The following is a 21,690-nucleotide window of genomic DNA, read 5'->3' as shown; positions in this document are numbered from 1 at the left end:
CAGGAAAAAAAAAAAAGAGGCAAAAATTGTCCCTATGCTTAGGGTTGGGGTAGCTAGCTGGCACAGCAGACTAGGTCTAGAATCAGAAAGATCTGAGTTCAAATGTGGCCTCAGACATTCAGTAGCTTTGTGACTCTGAGCAAGTTACTCAATTTCTGTTTGACAGTAGAGAAGGAAATGACAAACTAGTTTCTTTGCCAAGAAAATCCCAAATGGGATCATGGAGAATTGCACAGGACAGAAATGGCTAAACAACCACAAAAGCTCTTCAGTGCTTACAATCTAACAGGAGAGACAACATGCAAACAAATATATATACAGGACAAATAAGGGAAAAGAAGTGGAATTGAGAGGTAGAAGACAAGATTTTAGCTGAGACTTAAAAGAAGCTGGGAAGGTTAGTAGTTAGAGAACAGGGACAATGTTTTAGATGTAAGGAACAAATGGAGAAAATGCCCAGAACCAAGAAATGGAGTGCCTTGCTTGTGGAACAGCAAAGTGATCGGCGTCCCTGGACTGAAGAGTGTGTTGGGAAGAAAGAAGACCAGGAAGGTAGACTAGTTTATGAATGACTTTGAGTGCCAAATAGAGCCTTCTACAGGCAAGGGTGGCAGGGAGAGTGCTAAGCAGAAAAATAATAAATATGATTTTTAGTACACCCAGTATGAGATGTCTGAAAGGCATCTGGAGCTGCAAAATTAGAGGTAAGCAAAGAGAATGGGGCAAGAAAGGGAGATTTCAAAATCAGCAGCATAGCTATAAATAGCAACCATTTCTGCTTTGCCCAGAAACACACCCTCTCAGATTTATTTATTTAGAGTTTTTTTTTTGACCAGGTGAAAATTGCTACAATTGCTACCCAATCTTAATCACTCAATGGATGCAGTTTCAGTCAAACTGAGACCTATTGAAGACCTTAGCTTAAAAAGGCCAAGGTCTCCCACTAAATCTAGGACCATCTCCAGTCATCCTGATCTACACCTGGCTCCTGGACCCAGATGGCTCTGGAGGGAAAGGGAGGCAGGTGATCTTGCACAGTCCTCTGACATTCAAATCCAATTCACTTGCCTATCATGGCATTGTCCCGTTGATGTCATGGTGCTCTTCAAGAAAGAAGGACAGACAACAGCTTAGAGATGGTAACTGAATCTGTGGAAGCTAATAAGGTCACTAAGGTAAGTAGTTGGAGGTCAGCAAACTGATTGGGATAAGAAAGGTAGATTTGAAGATCAGCATTTTGTAGTTATTTTTCAAACATCTCTGACTCGTTGTGACCCCATTTGAGGTTTTCTTGGTTTATCATGAGTGGTTTCTATTTCCTTCTCCAATGGCAAACAAAGCTAAATGACTTGCTAGGATCACAAAGTTAGTTAGTGTATGAGGCCACTTGTGAACAATGATCTTCCTAACACTAGGGCTAGCACTCCAATGTGCCACCTAGTTGCCTAATCAGCAGAGGGATGATAATTAAATCCATGGAAACTGATGAAATCAATAAATTACAGACTTACAGAGTGAGAAGAGATGGGATATGTCCCCCTGAGAGACATGTAGGGTCAGAAGATATGATCTGAAGGAGGATTCAACAAAGTAGAAAGAGGAGGAGAAGTCAGATAGGTAAGAGGAAAGCCAGGCAGAATAATGTCCTGATAACCCAGAGAGAAGGAAGTATCAAGGAAGAAAGAATAACCAGTATCAAAGGCTGAAGGGAGGACAAAATCGAGAAAAGGGGATCGAGAAAAGGCCACTGGATTTGGCAATTAAGAAATTGATAATTTTGGAAAGGACACTTTCAGAGGAATGGTAAAGCTGGAAGTCAGATTGTAAAATGGTTAAGAAGAGAGAGGGAAAAAATTGGAGACACCTAGAACAGACCACCTTTTTGAATTTAGCTCCAAAGGGCAGAAGAGATATAAGATGGAGAGTTAGCAGGGATCAAAGGATCCAGTGAGTTTTTCTAGGATAAGGGAGACATGGGCATGTTTGTAGAGAATAGAAAATGAACCAGTAGAGAGGGAGAAATCCGAAATAAGTGAAAGGATGCAGATGACAGATGGGGCAATATGTTGAAGGAGATAGGATAGAATGGGACCATTTGAAGAAGTAGAGGGATTAGCCTTGGTAAGGAGGAGGATGACTTTATTATATGAAGCAGGGTGAAGGAGAAAATAGTAGAAGGCACTCGAGTGAGAAGAAATGAATAAGAGAGAAGAGGGCATTAGTAACGAATGGCCTTAATTTTTTTCTATGAAATATAAAGTGAGATTCTCAGCTGAGAGAGTAGGTGAGGGAAGCCTTAGGAAGTGTGAGGAGGGGTGAAGAGATCTGGAAGAGCTGTTGGGGAGAACGGTATAGTGAGCTGATAAGAGATGTGTAGTAGAATTGCAGTAAGAGCCCAGGTGTGCTATAATTTTGTGGTGGACCCAATCAGAATGGTCAGGTGATTTTTTCCACCTTTGTTTAGCAACAGGTGTACAGTCAGGAAGGCAACAAATGGTGGAAGTGATCTGAAGCTGAAACTTGGTTGAGTGTAGTCAGAGATATAATAAGAATTCTAGAGATTCAAGAAAGGAGAACAGTATATAGTTAACTGTTTCACCTAGCAATTAAGATGGGGAGAAGATGAGAGTTGTAGTTCAGGGAAGATGGCCTGGGAAAGAATTGAGGGGTCATGGGATTGGAAGTAATAGTGAAGATGAAAAGTAGGATTATGCAAGAGAAGACAGAGGGAGTGGTGAAAAGTCTATAAATTATGGTAGGATAAGGAGATTTTGGAATTCTTGAACATGCAGGTAGTACATTTATGGGTGATGAAAAGATCGATGGTATTTCTTTATGTATGGCTGAGATGGAGTAGAGGAAGTACTTATGGAAGGTTGAGGACCTCACTGACTAGGGTATTTGACAGAGAATCAATATGTATAGAAGTCTCAGTACAAAGGCACAATTGGGAAGGAGAGAAAAATTTTAAGCCAGGTAACAAATTCATTGAGGAAGAAAGGGGAGTGATATCAGGATCTATAGACAATAGCTACCAGGATTTTTTATTGGATGGAATATATGAAGAACATGAAACTCAAAGGAAGAGAGATTGCAGAGTGAAAGAGGAAGGGGGAGAGCCTGGAAGTGGCCGTAGGGAACAAGAAGTATTGCACTTGCTTTGCTTTGACCAAGAAGCAGAGGAGAATATGTGAAGGTGCAGCCTATATTGTCTAGGGTGGCCAGGGAGACTGTGCCATTAAAGGAAAGCCGGGTTTCAGCAGATGGAAAGAGTAGGAGAGGAAGAGTTTTAAGATGAAGGGAAGTTTGTTGCTTATCAAACATTCCAGAGGGCACAATGGAAGAAGGTCTGGGTGGAATTAGGATGAAATCTCTCTGATTCTCAGTTTCATCATCTATAAAATGGATGGATAATAATAGTACCTACCACAAAGAAATGCTGTGAGAATTAATAAGATAATATATGCAAAGTATTTTGCAAGTCATAAAATGGTATATAAATATAAATTAACACTCCATTAGAATGTAAGTTCATTCGAACCAAGGATGGTGTCCCTTTTAAATCTGTATGGCCTGGTCCACTGTAATCACCTAATGTTTTCCAAGAAATTCAGAGAACATGGGCCTGGGAGGAATATCATTCATCTCTGTTGTGGTCCTTATTTCATTACTTATTTTAATGGTAGGTATTTCCCAACTTAGATAGTCTCTCAGAACTGATGGAGGAATCTCACTAAAAATATTTAGATATACTTAGAGCACTTAATATATACATATCCATTTTAATAATTTGGAGGTAATAATAATAACTACAACAACATTTATCTAGTAAAATTTAAGCTTTTAGTACTTTACATGAATGATATAAAGTGATCCTTGCATCTCTTTTATGACTATTAGTCACCTGCATAAAACTACTCCCGGTGAATGAAATCATTAAGTATCTGCACAAGTGGCCTAAGGCCCCACTCACCAAGAATATAAATTAGTACTTAGGGAGCAGAAGGTTTACGGTTACAAGTTCAATTGGCAGTTGTTTAAATGGTAACAAAAACAGGCTACAATTATACAACTGAAGAGGATCTTAATTAATTATTCAAACCTAGACATCAAATCCATAGTCCTTTACGGGAAAAGGAACAGTGCTGTGGGAATTGGGGGCTTTTCCAATAACTCATCATTCTGGAATTTAACAGCCAAAGTCAACAAGTCCTGAAAAATTCCTTTACTATGGAGAGTATAAAGTGAGAACAGGAGAGAAATTCTTTCACAGAATTATTTATACTATGTTGGTTTTGAGCAGCTAACATTGAAGGAAAAATAGAATAGACTACAAGGAACTAAAGAACACAAGGGGATAGAGAGGTCTTAGCAACATTCCTCTTTAACTCTCATTATAGCATATTTTAGGTCATAGTTCTCTATCTCCAGCAAGTTCTTGTTAAGAACAAAACAAACAAACAAAAGACTCCCTTTTGTGGGTCCTGATCTTGTAGTCTAAAGAAATGAAGAAAAACTCATTCAATGGAAACTCAATCTGTTCTGGGAAATAATTGCCTCCTCTGCTTTTCTGGGGAAGGCCAACAATGATCTCAGGCACAAACATCAAACCAAAAAACCTCCCTACTGGGGTTGTCAGGTTCCAGTCAATTTGAAAACAACTGCTCACTAAGTTTTGAACCTTCCCCTGAGAAAGTTACCCAATTATCTTCAGGACCAAGACTCACCCAGCCATTCTACTTTCAGCAATATCTTTGGGTAAGTCAATTATGACTAAATGAGGTTTTTTTAGAACTTCTTTGAAAAAGGACCCATGATAAAAAGTGCTATCTACTTTCAGAGACAGAACTCTGAGTGCAGATTGAAGCATACTTTCCTTATTTTTTTTTATACTTTATACTTATTCTTCTCATTTTGTGTATATGTATGTTTTCTTTTTCAACATGACTAATATTGAAATGTTTTATATGACTTTACATATATAATTGATATCATTTGGGAAGACTGGAGAAAGGAAGGGAATTTGAAACTAAAAATTTTGTAATGAATGTTTAAAATTTTTTAATTGAGAAATATTTAAAATATGTGTATGTGCATATATACACACATATTTTATATATATATACATATGTGTTAAATACAAATAAGCATATTTAAAATATACACATATATACATATGTATGTATACATATTTATAAATCTGTGTGTGTTGTGTATGTGTGTGTATGTTTTCAGAACTCCTTTGGAGAGGATCCAAGAGCTGTTGCTCAAAAACTACTTTCCATCACAAAGGTCAGAAAGGAAAACCTTTATGGGCGGAATTGGTCAAGGTAATAACTAAGTATTTCAGGAGAGGCTTGCTACATATGCAGGTACAAGGCTCTCCACCCCAGAACTTTGCCCTTTGACATATACTATAAATGGTGAAACAAAAATGTTAAAAGACATATATACACACACACACAAACACACAACTAAAAGTAAAAGAAGAAGCTATTCAGTAAAGATAAGTCTTTTATGAATAGTTGGTCCAACTAGTTTCCAAGTTGTTTTGTGGAGGAAACAAGGTTTTCTGTCATTGTTCAATCAGGTAATAGTAGTTAATAGAGGTTTTAGGTATTTTTGCTTTGTTTATTTACCTCATCATGGTTGATTCTTGGCATCTGCCTCTTAACCTTCCCATCAAGAGCTAATAACAAATGGCCCTTGAGTTCCCCAAATATAGAAAGTTCTGCATGGTATATACTTTAGAAATTTAGAGTAATTTTTAAAAGTAATTTAAGCAAATAAAAATTATTTTATTTGGGAATTTTTTTTTTTTTTTGTATTTTATGACATCTTGAGATAATGAGATTTACTTATTCCTTTAAAGTTCACAACTTTCCTCACAGCCCTTAGGGAACATTTTAATTGAGCCCACTTTTATCTCTTCAGTCTCTTTACTATTTATCCTCTCCTTCCCACATATTCTTTAACCTAATGAACCTCCTCACTATTCCATGAACAAGACACTCCATCCTTCTGCTCTAGGCACTTTCTTCCTCCTTCTCTCTATCTTGGTTTCCCTAGCAATTTACAGAAAGCTTTCCCTGATCTCTCCTGATTCTAGTTACTTCCCTCTGTTATCTATTTCCTATTTATTACATATATAGCTTATTTATAGATATAGGTTTGCTTATTATATATAATGTTAGATTGTAAGCTCCTTGAGGGCAGGAATATCTTTGCCTTTCTTTGTATTCCCAGTGCTTCACAAAGTGCCTAAGACATAGTATTTAGTAAATGACTATTAACACACTGAGTTTCAAGATAAACTTAAATAATATTTTCAAAGCGGCTATTATTATCATCATTTTACAGATAAAGAAGTAGATAGAGGTTGAATGAGGTTAAGTGACTTGCCCTACATCATAACTAGAAGTCCAAATACAAATTTCTCCTAACTCCAAATTTAGTTTTCTTTCTACTTGGTTCCCCTCCTATGATGAAGTAAAAGGATCACAGATTCTCTGAGTTGGGAGAAACCTCATTGGTCATTTCCTTTAGCCTGAACTGGAATTCTCTCTACAATATTCCTGATATATGTTCATTTAATCTGAGTGCTAAAGATCTTCAGGAATGGAGAGCCTTCCATCTGGAGGGAGGGAGGGGAAAAGTCAGAACAGAAGTGAGTGCAAGGGATAATGTTGTAAAAAATTACCCAGGCATGGGTTCGTCAATAAAAAGTTATAATTATTTAAAAAAAAAAAAAAAAAAAAAAAAAAAAAGAATGGAGAGCCTTCTTGGGAAATCCCATTCTACTCTCAGCTCCAGTTATTTACCTTTAATCTAAAGATTGCTGTTCTATCATTTCAGTCTGACTCTGTGATCCCATTTGGGGTTTTCTTGGCTAAAATACTGGAGTGGATCATCATTTCCTTCTCCAGATCATTTTTCAGATGAAGAAACTAAGGCAAACAGGATTACATTACTAGCCTAGGGGCCAGCTAGTGTCGGAGTCTGGATTTGAGCTCATGTAGATGAGTCTTCCTTACTCCCAAGCTCAGAATCCTACCCACTGTACTAACTCTACCACTCCCCTTCCATTCATTCTTACTGAGAACTATGAAATCCTTACTAAGTTTTCCTCCTTAAGTTAAATATCCCTAGTTCCTTTGATTAATCTTCATATTGCCATGTCTCCAGTCCCCTCACTGTTCTGGTAACCATTTTCAGGGGTGCTCTAGTTGAGCAAAGCCCTTCCTACAATTTAGCACCCAGAGACCAAAGCAATACTCCCTCCAGATGTGAAATGGTCAAAGTCAATACAGAGGGATAACTACTACTTTCATTTTGGAAATGTGGCTATTAAGGCAGCCTAAGATCACACTAACTTTTCTTTTTTTTTTTCTTGCTACTATCTTACATTATTTATATATAGAGAGAGAAGATAGATATAGATCAGTGGGTAAGAATGTAGAAGAATCACAGTTGCTGGAGTCATTTTAAAAATCATAAGGCTGCAGATTTGAGCTCTTTAACAGCTAGAGCACAGGTTCTATTTGACAGCTACAGATCTGATCTAAGACAGCTTTGAAAATATACACACAGGAGAAAACAAGTTCAAATACTTACTGATTCCTTGAAAGAGTTCCTCAATATTAATAGCACATTTTGCGCTGGTTTCGACTACAACTGCACCTATGGATTCAGCATATTCTTTAGCATCCTTCATAGGAACCTCCCTGGAAAAGAGGTAAAACACATACAGAAATAATTTGTAAAAAACTTAAAGACTTAGGAAAACAACTCTCATCCCATCCAATCTCAAGGTGATAGAAGGAGCCAGCAAGGGCTGAGATGGGAAAAAAAAGGAGATCAAAGATCTGGTCCCTGACCGGCACAAGATTTTATTTGAATCTAGTTCCTACCACTTTGTCTAGTACATAGTAGGCACATAAAACACTTATTGATTGATTGGAAGAAAAAGCTAAATATAAGAAATTATTGCTATTTCTTTACTTCCTCTGAAGGACAGCATTCATTTGTTGCTGTTAGTCATGTTCAGTTGTATCCAATTCTTTGTGATCTTATTTTGGGTTTCCTTGGCAAAGATACTACAGTAGTTTTCAGGGTTACAAAAAATAAGATATGACTAAAAACCAACACAAATTGTGGGAAATTAAAGGGAGGAAATATGTGAAAAGACTTATCTAGTCACACTCCTCTGAGTGAGGTTTTGACAATTCCCTTCCTAAAATGTTACACTCAGAACAGAATACAATGAATGACCAACCATTTATTAAGCAGTTTCTACTTTCCACACATTGTGCTAGGCAATAATGATAAGAAAGAAAAAAGGGAAACAGTCTCTGCCCTCAAAGAGAATACCTTCCATTTAGGGAATATAGGGAAACATCTGTACATATAAAAAATATAAATCAAACAAATAGAAAACAACTTGGGGAACTGGTGCTGCAGGAACATCAGAAAAGTTTTCTTGCAGAAAGCAGTTAAGTCAGCTGAATTTTAAGTGAAATAGGATATTCTAAGAGATGTGGGTAAAGAAGGAGAGCATTCTACTGATGAAAGGCACAGAAACAGGAGAGCGAGCATTATGTGAGAGAAGCAATAAGGAGACAGTGTGGTTGTACTGCAAGAATTCAGAAAGGGAAGTAATGTATAAAAGAGATTAGGTTGGAAATATGTTGGAAAGGCCAAAGAGAGGAGTTTGGTTTCATAAAATCTCACATAATTATTAAGGAAAGTGGAAACTTTTGAATAATTTGTATTAGCTAAAAATGGAATAAAGGGTCTTCTGAGGTGGTAGGTGCCTATTGTATTGAGTGCTGAAGTTGCCAAGATGGATGTGAAACATTTTGACTTCAAAATGTTTATGGTCTAATAGGGAAAAAGGCATGAATGCAAAAAAAAAATTGCAATGTGAAAGAAAATGTGGCGATTGTGAAGAAAAAAGGTCTAGGCACAGTACTAAGGAATTCAAGACAGAGTGATAAATTTCCACTGGTAATGGGGTATGATCAGGGAAGGGCTCATGGAGGAGGTGGCACCTGACTTGGACTTTACATATGAAGAACACAAAATGAAATGAAGGAGAGAAGAAAAAAAGAAATGGGAGAATCATAAGCAAAGGAGTAGATTCAGAAAAGAACAAGAATCAGAGAGCCAAGTGAGGATGAAACATAGGGTACATGAAGGACATTAATAAAATATAAGGCTAGAAAAATAAATTGGAATCAGATTATTAAATAAATCTTAAATGTCAAGATTAGGAATTTATACTTAATAATAATAGCCACTATTTATATAGTACCCACTCTGTTGCGAGGCTACTCTGTTCTAAGTGTTTTATATATATTATCTCATTTAATCCTCACAACAACCCTGGGAGGGAGGTACTATTATAGTCCCCATTTTATAGTTAAGAAAAATGAGTATCTAGCAGGCAGCTAGAAGTTTAAAAAAGAACCAGCTAACTCTAGAGAGGGAATTCTTCATCTATTGCGTGCATCATGGACCCCATATCAGAATAATATATTTAAATGCTTAAATTAAGGCACAGAATACAAAAGGAAGCCAATTCCATAGAAATAAAGTTATCAACAAATATATAAACCCAAGTTCACAGACATCAATTCGAGAATTCCTGCTCTAACAGAAGACATTTTTCTACCTCCAACAGCATTTGTAGTAGGGTAAAAAGAACATAAAATTTAGTCAGGAAATCTGGGTTTGAATAATAGCTCTATTATTCTGTTAAGAGAACTCAACATACTTTTAGTTAAATCAAATAAACTCTTCAGGTTTCAACTTCCTTCTTTTAAAATGAAAGCTGGATGGGCATTAGAGCCTTCTAAAACTACCTGCTATTCAGGTGCTGCCATTCTGATAAATAACTGACTCATTCAGTCCTGATATTTACACACTCCAATGAATCTGTGATCTCTTCAAGTGAGTCTTCTAACAACATGGACCCCAATCTATCTATTCTTGCCTACTTTCAACAACTCAAGACTCAATTCAAATCTTATCCTGTGGAGGAGGGCTTTCCTGCTCCCACCAATTGGGAGTGACTTCCTCTCAGATTACCTTCTATCTTCTCCCTATATATCTGCACATAGTTGTTTGTATGTTATGTTCTCTCATTAGAATGTGAGCTTCTTAAGGGAGTGATCATGTCTTTGTATTTCTTTGTATTCAGAGCACTTGGCTCTGTGCCTTGTCCACTATAGGAGCTTTAAAACAAAACGACTCCAGAGATCCTCTGAGTTTTCCCTAATTAATAACACAGGCCATATTGTTCTTAAGATTCAGACTAAGAAGTGGGGAGCTAAATACATTATAGTTACAATCATAGAATGATTCCAACAATGAAACTGAGAAAATACTTGATTGATTATTATCCACATCTAGGTCCCTTACAGGAAGTCCACCGAACTTGCTTCAGACCTTCTTTGCTTTCTCTTGTCATTGTGAGGGGACAACTTTGGTTATCATTGCTTACCCTTGCCATGTGATGAACTCACCCTTACAAATTTAAAACTATAATTGATCTTCTATTCAACTCTTGGATTTGTTTCTTACTTACTCTCCCTGTGACCTTAAATATCTTACTTTCCTTTAAAACCCAGTTTCCTAGTGTAATGCAAGAGAAATATTAGAAAATTAACATGGCATAGTGGTGAGTACTGAGCTTCCATCCTAACTCTGACACTTATTAATTATGTGACCATAGGCAAATAACTTAACCTCTCTTACTTCATTTCCTCATCTGTAAAGTACAAAAAAGAATGGCACTTAACTCAAAAATTTATAAGGATTAAATGATATGGTGTATTTAGTGTTTTGCAAGCTTTAAAGTGCTATATAAATATCAGTTGTTATCTTTATTAGATTATCTCTAAGGTACCTTCAAGTGTAAAATGAGACGAAAATACCTGAAGTACTTTCCTAACAGAGCTGTTTTCAGGAACTAATGAGATAATGTATGTAAAGTACTTTGCATGCTTTAAAACATCATATAAATGAAGGTTAATATTAAATCCTATAGTCCTGTAACTTGTACATGAGAATGGGAATTTTGACGACTAAGGTACCCTTTTCAAAGGGAGATTATATCCCCAGATTAACCATTAAAACAGAACTAATCCAGACATTCTCTGAGACTCTCTTAATTAATAACACAGGTCATATTTTCTTAAAATTCAGGTTAAAAAGTGGGGAGTTAAATATTATTACACTTAGAATCACAGAATGATCCTGATAATGAAACTGGGATGTCAGAGGTCACCGAGGCCCTCCTTATGCCCTCTTTATAATTTTAGTTTTATGAAGTAACACCATAGAATGGTCTGCTACATCTAGTTCAAGATGAAATAAATATACCTCAGGGAATTTTTACAGTAACAAAGTCAATATGATCTTCTGATTTCCTCCCCCACAAAACAGAGGAAGATACATTTTTTTTTACACATACATTATATTAAACATATTTTGTTTCTAAAATCCCTAGTAAATAAAAAAATTCAGAAATTTCAAAATTGGCCAAATTTGGGGAGCTAACATTTACCATTAAAAAAAAAAAAGGGTTTTCTACCTATTTACCCTCTTCCCACTGTCATGGCTCCTATCCAAGGTCAAGTTTAAAATGGCAAATAAACTGGCAGTATTGTAACATGGCAACCGTGAATAGTAGATGGTAGTTAAATGTCTGGTAGAATAGTTTTTGTCACCACCATCCCACGTGTTTAAAGTATCTGGGCCAAAAATGATGGGAAATATTCACAACACTCCATCAAAATCCTGCAGAGGCAAGCTGTGGGAAGTGTATGAAGGCTGTTGTGTGTGATGAAGCAGATTCTTATAGCTTTTCCTGATATCAAGGACAGTCAGTGAAGTGAATAATTAGAGCTTGTTATGCTCCCATTATCTCTCATATTTTCTCTAAATATCCAAGATATTTGTGTAACACAGATGAAGCAACTCTTAATGATAGTTCTGAAGCAGTAATGTGTACGTTTAAAAATAAATTTTTACTGATGCTACTTACAATTTACCTGTGAAGAAGAACAAAGACCAGAAAGAACATTTTCAGCTAGTAAATAATTACTACATTTATACCAAAAGACCCAATCATATTTAGTCTATATATAGAAAGGTGTAGGTAATCCACTCAACATCCCCATCATGGGAGTGAGAAACTGTTCCCATGGGACCCTGCCTACTTAATCATGTGTATCCAGAGCTACTATTTACCTGCAGCCAAAGCCCCAGTGTCAGGTTTAAGCAAGCAGTGTCAAGTTCATACTATAGACTTAGATTCAGTGTTTTCTCATGGAAAAACACTCCAGGTCTGAAAACAGACCCTAGTTACCAAAAAAAAAAAAAAAAAGTTTCTTTTTTCTTCAATTCAATAAATAGTTATTATCTACAAGGAATAAAGCATTACACTAGGCTTGGGAATACAAAGAGCAAAACAATACCTTCCCCCAAGGAGTTGACATAAAGAAAAGTTCTTAAGGAACAAAGTCTTTGAACATTGCTTTTGAAAATGGGATTCATACCCTATCTCTAGGCAGAAAATTAAGGTAACCAAAAAAGATCCTGTAAAGAAAAGATAGCAAAATATGCCTTATCCCACAGAGAAGTGAAGGATTACTAGGGCAAAAAATTTTATGCGTTGTCCAATTAGGTTTTTGTACCAGATTTTTTTTGCTTAATTTTTCTTTATTATAAGCAAGGATTTGCTCTTGGAGGGGGAAGGGTAGATGGTTGTGATATAAAGACAAAAGGCATCAATAAAAGGATTTGTTTTTTTTTAATTCTTTTTATTAGGGAAAGTGAAGGTAACGGCTAGGAATGTGGGAGGGACAGAGGCTTAGGAAGAATTACTCAGGTCCAGATCTCAGGAATTGACAGTTGTACCTTTTCTCCCTGGCTATTTGGGGCTCATCCCTTATAGACCTTTTTTAGAGCTCCTCCCCCTATTTCAGCCCAATCTCTGAGGGCTAGACTCTGAACTAAGAGTCCAAACATCAGGAAAAATGCATTGCTTGAAAATGATCCCTGGGATATCTGGAATTTGTCACAGAAACTCCAGGGAAACTTAGGAGTTTCTGGGCAGCATGCAGATAAAAAGGAAAAATGAATACTTGTTCTTCTGGCAAAAATTCCTCTTTTCTAAAGCTGACCTTAGTAACAACATATTAACCGACACTTTTGAAAGCCATATTTTGGCTGCCATAGGACTGAATGTAGTGTTGGCTTTACCTGAATTCAAATACTGCCTTGCCACCTTGCCACTGTGTGACTGTACAAATCACAATCTCTATGAACTTCTTCATTTTCCTCATCTTTACAGTAAGAAATTTGGACCAGATGATCTCTCAAGTCTCTTCCAAAACTGAAAACCTGTGACCTAATGATCTGCCATCTGTGGGGCCTGGCTGAGGAAGAGATTCAGTCCTCTTAAATCCTCTTCAAGTACATGCATGTATATGTGCATATATATATGAGTGATTATAGATGTCTTTGTATATGTGTATATAGGCATATGTATACATATATGCATGCACATATATATTTGTGTGTATATATATATATATATATATCTGCATTCAACTGTAAATTGCTTGGTGGGGAAGAGGAGGGAAAGAGTGAAGTAAAAAGTACACAGCAGAGAATAAAAGAAAACCTACAATGAAGCAAAGACTATGAACAGGTCTGAATACATGGTGTATTATTTATTATTGTATTATTGTATTGCATTGTTATTGAAATGGAAATTTATTATTTCATATTTTGGATGCTCTTTTATATTCTGCTGTGCATGTGACAATTTTTTTTCCTTTTCCCATTTTGTTCTTTATTTTTGTAATTGTTTTAAATAATTAATTACTTTTTTAAGAGTACGATCCATGAATGGATCTAGAGTTCACTCCATGAAGGGAGACTGTGGTGCTCATAAGATAGTTCCTTAGGAAAATTCAATATTTGATTCAGATATTTTAATCATTTGATATTTCAGTAATAATTTTATTGCCTTTGATGGTCTTAGCGATTTTTTTATGTTTAAGGGTTTTAAAATATTTGATCTGAATTCATCTTGGGTTTTTACCATCTTACATTTCCAATGCTGAAAGTTTGAAGGACATCAAAAAGTATTAATATTCCTAAGAATCACTTTTGAGATTGGTTTGAATATACTACGCTCACAATCATTGCAGAATAATTAACTACTGAATAGATGCCATTCCATTTTCCAAAGTCTATCTAGAAATTATAGATTTAATGAGCTACCTGATGTAATTTTAATTACAGTCTTCATCTGTTGCAAAAATTAAGCAACAAGAATTTATTAGGCATCTATAATATTCCAGGAACTATGTTCTGTGTTGAGAATACAAAAAAGAAAAAAGAAATCAAATGACTTTAAGAAACAGTACTTTTATATATAAAACACAAAATATAATAAGTAAATACAAATAGAAAAGTTTTAATCAAAGTTAAAAATAATAAGTAAATATACAATAAGTTCTGGTGAATTCTAGCAGCTAAGGGATCAGAGTAAGCTTCATTTAGGAAGAACTTGAATTGAGCTCAGAAGAGAACAAGGGATTCTAAAGGATAGTAGAGAGGAAGAACAAGTGCATTCTAGGCATAGGAGGAAAAATGGCATACTATGCCTCAAGAAAAGCCAACTTAACAGGATAACTAAAATAGAAATTGCACTAAGGAGTGTTGCACCTAAATAGCCTAAAAAGGTGAGCAGAAGCTAGATTGTGAAGGGCTTTCAATACCAAACAGGAGCTTATATTTATTTCATCATAGAGGCACCAAGAAACTATTGGATTAGAAATAATGTTTGGACTGCAAATTCCCAAAACTTGACAACTTTCCTCCTCCCTTCTCTAGTTCCCATGCCCAAATTGAACAGGAAAATTTTGACATCGAGAGAGATTTTTATTTTATTTTAACTCTCCTTTATACAATGCTTTAAGATTTATAATGTGATTTACAAGTATCTGAGATATTTGTAAAGCACTTAGCATAATAACTGGCCCATGGTAGAAGTTATATAAATAATAGCTATTACTATTAGATCCTCAAAATAACACTGAAAAGTGGGTGCTATTATTATCCCCATTTTACAATTGAGGAAATTGAGGCAGACAGATATCAAATGACTTGCGGAAGGTCACATTACTAGGAAATGTCTGAGGCTTGATTGGAACTCTAGCACTTTTTATCCATTGTACTAACTAGCTGCTTCTTTTCATACCCATTTCATAGGAATGTAGTGAATATAAATTGTTAGATGAAGGTAAAGTTGTTATAGTGTCTCAAGTCACTCCTTCTGACTTGTCAGATCATGGTAGTACAAGCTAAATCACAACAAATATTTGTTAATTGCTAAATTTTAATCTAAAGTTTATTTAAATTTTATTTTATATTTAAATCTATGTTTAATCTAAAGTTATTGCCTCTAATATATCTTCAATCCGATTTCTTCTATTTACCACTTCCATTTCTGACCTTCCTGCTCAAAAATTTTAAATGGCTTCCTAACCTTCGGAAGTTCAAGTTCTTTCAACCTATTTGTCCCAATCCTACCTTTTTTACCTGAGAAGTCACATTTTAACTTGTATTATTTGATACTTCATAACACAAACCCTTAGATAGACTAGTCTCTTGAATAGCCCCCACCCATATCATGCTCATTCACACCAGTATCTTTGGTATTCTCCCTAAACCCAGTCTTGATTATTTGAGTAACAAAATGTCTCTGAGCTGCCTACCCTCTAGCAATTAACTCAGCCCTCTGCTCATAAAGAATCATATTAGCTCTTTTAAAGGGCCATCTCTACTGCTATTCATTTCTTTAACTTAAGGCCCATCACTGCAATGGCAGGCTGATTTCCATAAAAATTTAGATAATCCCTGCCCCCAAATTCCAGTAAACAGGAAACTTCACAGTATCTGAAGCATGTCAACTTTAAAGATTTTAGATGATCCCAAAGAAAATAAAAGAAACTACCCATAGAATTGTAGATGGGCCATCTGGTTTTGAATTATAGTAAACATGGAAGTGCTCTGAATGAAAGATCTGGCTAAGACCCAGGGCTATATAAGCTATTACATGGTATCTCTAGTTATTATTAAAAAACTAACACGCTACGATTTGACATGAGGCTTTTGAAATCCCAAAGAAACAGAGCAATTTGTCAGATGGTGTTAAGCGTGTGTGAGAGGCCAATTTCTTCAGTGTTTATTTAATTTTGGTTTAATCATATATGGATTAGCAAAACCTGAAGCACTGTGTACTGTCTATCGTGGTATTTAGGGGAATTGGCTTCCAACATTCCTGAAAGCCAAAATAACCAAGGGAATAGAGGCGATGCAAATTCATTATTTGCTTCTTTATTAAATATTTATTTAGTAAGGCAGCCAGACTATGAGACTGGATAAAGGCATCCTCAACCCCTCTATTCCATCTAAGCCCTTATAAACCCCTCTCCAGAGGAAGACTGTTCTAAGTTTCATTGTTTCAGGGATAAGCCAGTGCACACATATTTGACAGTATATACATTATATCTCACTCTTAAGAGATGATCTAAGCCCAATTCTAATATTGAATTACAGGTTGGAGTTTTACTTCACTTGAAATGTTTGATTTAACTAAATAAATATGTCATATAGAGCAGGAAGAATTTATCTTGTCCAACCAAAGGGATCATCTCAATTAGTATTGTGGCAGAAATAATGACTACAACAATAATAACGTCAATTAAATACAAGGTAGTGCTTTCACTAGTCTCAAATACTCATATCTAGAAATTCATTTATATCTTTTTAAGAGCCAAGCAGAATTTAAGCTTCTAGAGAGAAAGAACTGGTTTGTTTTGTTGCGAGTTTTTTGTCATTGTATCCTTTAGTGCCTAGAACAATATTGGCACACATAATTAATACATTCTTGTTGGATTGATTAAATTGAACAGCACTATGTCATAAGTGAAAGAAAAATTCAGTTTTAAAAAGCATTATTCCATAGTCAGGTAAGTCTGTAAGTCACCCGCCCTTCCTGCAAAGAAGGATGTTGATGTTAATTCCTTTTCTGCTGAATGAACACTATGCAGATAGAGATCTCTCTGTGTCACAAAGGTGACATGTAACAGATTTTCATGAATCTCTGAGTGACAAGACTGAAGGCTGCCATATCAAGGGATGTACTAAAGTCACATTACATTTTAGGAGGGTCATAACTGAGTTCTGTGTAATGACAAATTCCCAAGAACTCTGTCCATGACCATATCAGGAAAAAAAAAAAATCATATATCAAAATAAAACACATTTTCATATACAGTGATAAAAAAAGGAAAGAAATAATTCTGGAATATACTAACCCTATATGTAAAGACAAAATTATGAGCATGAAGCTTAATTATAAACCCTATCCTATTTAGGATTCTGGGAATAACAACTGAAAAATTAATTAGAGCCTTATTCTATTTTGAAAAATGATATTTTGATAGCTTAGGACCAATCTTCTGGAAAAACAAACAAACAAATCTTCCTTTATGCTTTCCCCAACTCTGTCTTTCCATGTCTCTGGATGTCTTCCCCAGCCTTTATCTCTGCTTGTAGAAATCCTACACATACTTCAAGGTCCCCATCAAACACCATCTCTTCTATGAAGCTTTGTTAATCTCTCTAACAAAAATCTCTCCCTTCTTTGTACTGTCAAAGCACTTTGGTTTGTGCCTCTCTTATGATACTTATCACAACCCACCTTCTGATATAGCTATCTGTGTCCAAGTCTTATCTCCCCTATAATACTGGAAGCTGCATGAGGATAGGACCATGTCTAATTCATCCTTATTTCCTCTATAAAGTCAAATTCAGTACATATGCAATAATATTTATATTAATGAACTAATTTAATTTATTAAGCACATACTATGCACAGAAATAAGGACTAGAAAATCTATAAAGATAATAAAAAGACATGGAAAAGAGCTTTCATGGAGCTTACATCTAGAAAGGGAAAATGGACATTTAACTAAACTTCAGAAACAGTAGTTGAATTCAAACCACTCAGCAGACAGATCAATTATTTAGGGAAAGTTAAAAGGGTTCAAAATTTCACAAATTTAATGAGGAAATAACTGTATTCCCTGGGTTACTTCTGACAATTGAATGAAAGTCAATTATGAAAGACAATTAAATATATGGATAGTAAATGGCATGGTAGACAGAATGCTGGACATGGTGTTATGGAGACAAGTTCAAAAATTTGGTGCTCATGTGAGCCTGGGGAAGTAATTTAACCTTTTCCACTACTGTTTCCTAATCTGTAAAATGAGAATAGTAATATTATCTAAACCCCAGGTTTGTTGTAAGCTCAAATGAGATAATATTTGTAAAATATTTAGCAAACCTTAAAAACTATGTAAATATTATCATTATATATATATATATATATATATATATATATATCATTATGTGTATGTATATATCAACAATGATATTATAGACATCATAGTTCAAGGAACTAATAATTACAATAGATCATAGAGATGTAAAGATAATTCTAGTTCATCAATTTACGAACTGCCTAGCCTACTTATAAACTGTGGTTTTTTCTTTTTCCCCAAGGTTAAGTTTAAAGAGTTTATCACCAAGCTCACCTCAAAGTAATGAATTTTTCCACCTCAGCAGCTCTTAGATTCCATCTACTAATTTACAAAGGGTCTATAATCTCAGTCAGGGAAGAAAACTCCTATAACAATGAAATTACAAGTAGCCCTTAAGGTACTGCCTGAGAATTTAAGAGCCTAGTATGTTTCAGAGTTAAGGATTTTATATATATATTTCATACATACAATTCTGAGGGACATGTCAAGTACACATGCAAAAAAAAAAAAAAGAAAACCAAGATTACATAGTTTTGTATAAATTTAAAGATTTTAAATATACTAAGAAAGAGCTATTTTTTAAAAAAGCTATTACAAATCCTAGATTTAATGTTGGAAGGGACCGTAAGAGATTCTTTTGTTCAATCCTCTCATTTCTAAGAAACTGAAGTCCAGAATGGATAGCAAAAAGCAGAGCAGAAACTAGAATTTGAGGTATTTGTCTCCCCATCTCATGTTCTTTCTACTATATTATAATGCATATCTAACCATTTTATAAGACAAAAAGACTTCTAATTATTTTATATGAATCTGAATTTTTCCATATATAAAAGAACATCTGCTACACAGATGTTGTATTTATCCTTTAAAATGAGGCATTAGCGTTGTTACTATTCAAATTTAACAAAAAAATAACCTTTGCCACTTTTTCTACTCTGCATACATGTATATATGTATGTATATAAATATATGTATATACACATACATATATATAGATAAATACACACCTTATTTTTTTATTAAAGATCTATTTATGCCTTTCATCATACCTCTCATAATTTACATTCCTTGTTTGATTGTTTTGCTTCCAGATGTATGACACTAGATGGATTTAATCACCTAACCTCAGGGATGTAACAAAGCTGCAAAGCCCTTCCTGGTTCTTGGACTTTGAAGAAAATAGGAAAAATAAAATCAAGCCTGAGGTTTGATGATGACCCTGATACCCTGAAGTAACATTTGTTCTACTATCAAATACTCTGAGTCTTTGAAAGGCAGAAAGAGTTGATGAAGGTCATAGAGAGATTCACAGAGCTGTTAACCACTGATAAACCTTATCTCTTTATTGAATTTTCACTAAATGCCTCCTTTGGGCCAGGCACTCTGCTATTTGCTGGGGATACAAAGAAAAAAATATTAAAGAAAAGAAAAAAGATATTAAAGAAAGAATATAGAAAAGAAATAAATATTTCAATATTTGAAGAAATATTGAAAGAAATTCAAGAAATTTCTTGAAGAAATTCTTCAAGAAAAGAAATAGAATATTTCCATTCTAGAAAGAAAATATTAAAGAAAGAAGAAAAGAAAAAAGAAATATTACAAAGAAAAAAAATATTAAATAGCCCATAACCTCAAGAAATTTATATTCTGTGGAAGGCAGGAAGAGTGGGAATAATGTATATGGAAAATATACAAAATAATTTTTTATGAGAAATCACTAGTAACTGGAATAAATCCAGATAGTCTTCCTAGAGGAAATGGCACTTGAGCAGAGTTTGAAAGAAGCAAGGTATTCTAATATGTGGAGAAAAGAAAGGAGCATATTTCAGACAGCCTGAGCAAATATATAGAGAAAAGATAAACTATCATCTTATGTGGAATAAACCACAGCCCAACTTGGCTGGAATATAAGTTTGTGAAGGAGACTAATGTGTAATAAGCCTGGAAAATTAGATTGGAAACAGACTATAAAGGCTTTTAAAAGCCAAACAGAGGCATTTTCATGTTATCCTAGATGCAAGAAGGAAACAGTAGGATTTAGCGGAATAAACTGGTCAAAACTGTGCTTTGGGAAGACGACTGAAAACTATGTGGAGGATGAATTAAAGAGGGGGAAGATAGAGACAGAGAGACCAATTAGTGGTTACTATGGAAATAAGAGATGATGAGGATCTGACCAAGGATGGGAGCTATGTGATGGGAAAGACAAAAACAGAAACAAAAACAAAGAACCAGAGAGAGACAGACAGACAGACAGAGAGACAGAGACAGAGAAAGACAGAGAGACAACATTACAAATATTATCTCATTTAATCTTTACAATCTTGAGATTTAGGTACTGTTATTATCCTCATTTGGCAGTTGAGGAAAGAGAAACAAACAGCAGTTAAATAATTTGCCCAGAGTCACATAGATAGTGTCTGAAGATTTGAAGTGGGACCTATTTCCTAGTTTTTAGATTGACCCCAGGATCCTAGCACTCTATCCACAATACCACCTGGTTGCTTCTGATGCATATGAGAATGTGAGTAATTAGAGAAAAGAAGTTTTGAGGTTTCTCTGAAGTTTTAAATCTAGAATAATTATGATCTCAATAGAAATAGAGAAAAGAAGAAAAGAGGAAGGATTTGGAGGAAGGGAAATGAATTGTTTTGGGCACAGTGAATTTGAGATCCTGTGTGACATCCATTTGCATATATCCCATAAGCAACTGGTGATGGGGAGTGGAATTCAAGAAAAAGATTGGAGCTGAATATATTGAACTGGGAATCAGCAGCATAAATATTATAATTGAATTGATGGGAACCAATGAGAGCCCCGAAAAAGCAGAGGCTAAAGAGAACAATACCCAGGACAGTAACCATGCACATAAAACAGAAGAAAGATAATAGTCACACACAAGAGACTGAAAGAAAGCTTCCACTCAAGTAGAAGAAGGACCGGAAGAAAGCAGTATCATGAAAAGATAAGGAAGTGAGAGTTTCTAAAAGGAGAGAATGATCAATGGTGTTCCATGCTACAACTATATCAAGATATATAAGGCTATCAGATTTGGAAATTAACAGACTTTGATAAGAAAATATATGATACAGCAATAAGAAGATTATACGTTGAACAAATCTGAGGGACGTGGCTCTTTTTAACAGAGAGGTGATTTGGGCCAGTTCTAATGATCTTGTGATGGAGAGGTCCATCTACACCTAGAGAGAGGTCTGTGGGGACTGAGTGTGGATCACAACATAGTATTTTCACTTTTTTTGTTGTTGTTTGTTCACCT

General features: G+C 35.1%; 1 protein-coding gene across 1 annotated transcript in view; it reads right to left on the bottom strand.

Annotated features, from left to right (window-relative positions):
* Nucleotides 1-21,690, bottom strand: part of RAB31 (RAB31, member RAS oncogene family) — a 179,234-nt gene that overhangs the window by 31,039 nt on the left and 126,505 nt on the right. Inside the window, exon 6 of the mRNA XM_031946643.1 lies at nt 7,615-7,724. Within this exon, the coding sequence (XP_031802503.1) occupies nt 7,615-7,724 (110 nt within the window). The remainder of the gene's footprint in view (nt 1-7,614; nt 7,725-21,690) is intronic.

This window comes from Sarcophilus harrisii, chromosome 1 (genome assembly GCF_902635505.1).
Source record: "Sarcophilus harrisii chromosome 1, mSarHar1.11, whole genome shotgun sequence".
Taxonomy (NCBI): Eukaryota; Metazoa; Chordata; class Mammalia; order Dasyuromorphia; family Dasyuridae; genus Sarcophilus; species Sarcophilus harrisii.
Note: the sequence above shows the minus strand (reverse complement) of the source record. Positions and strands in the feature narration are given on the sequence as shown.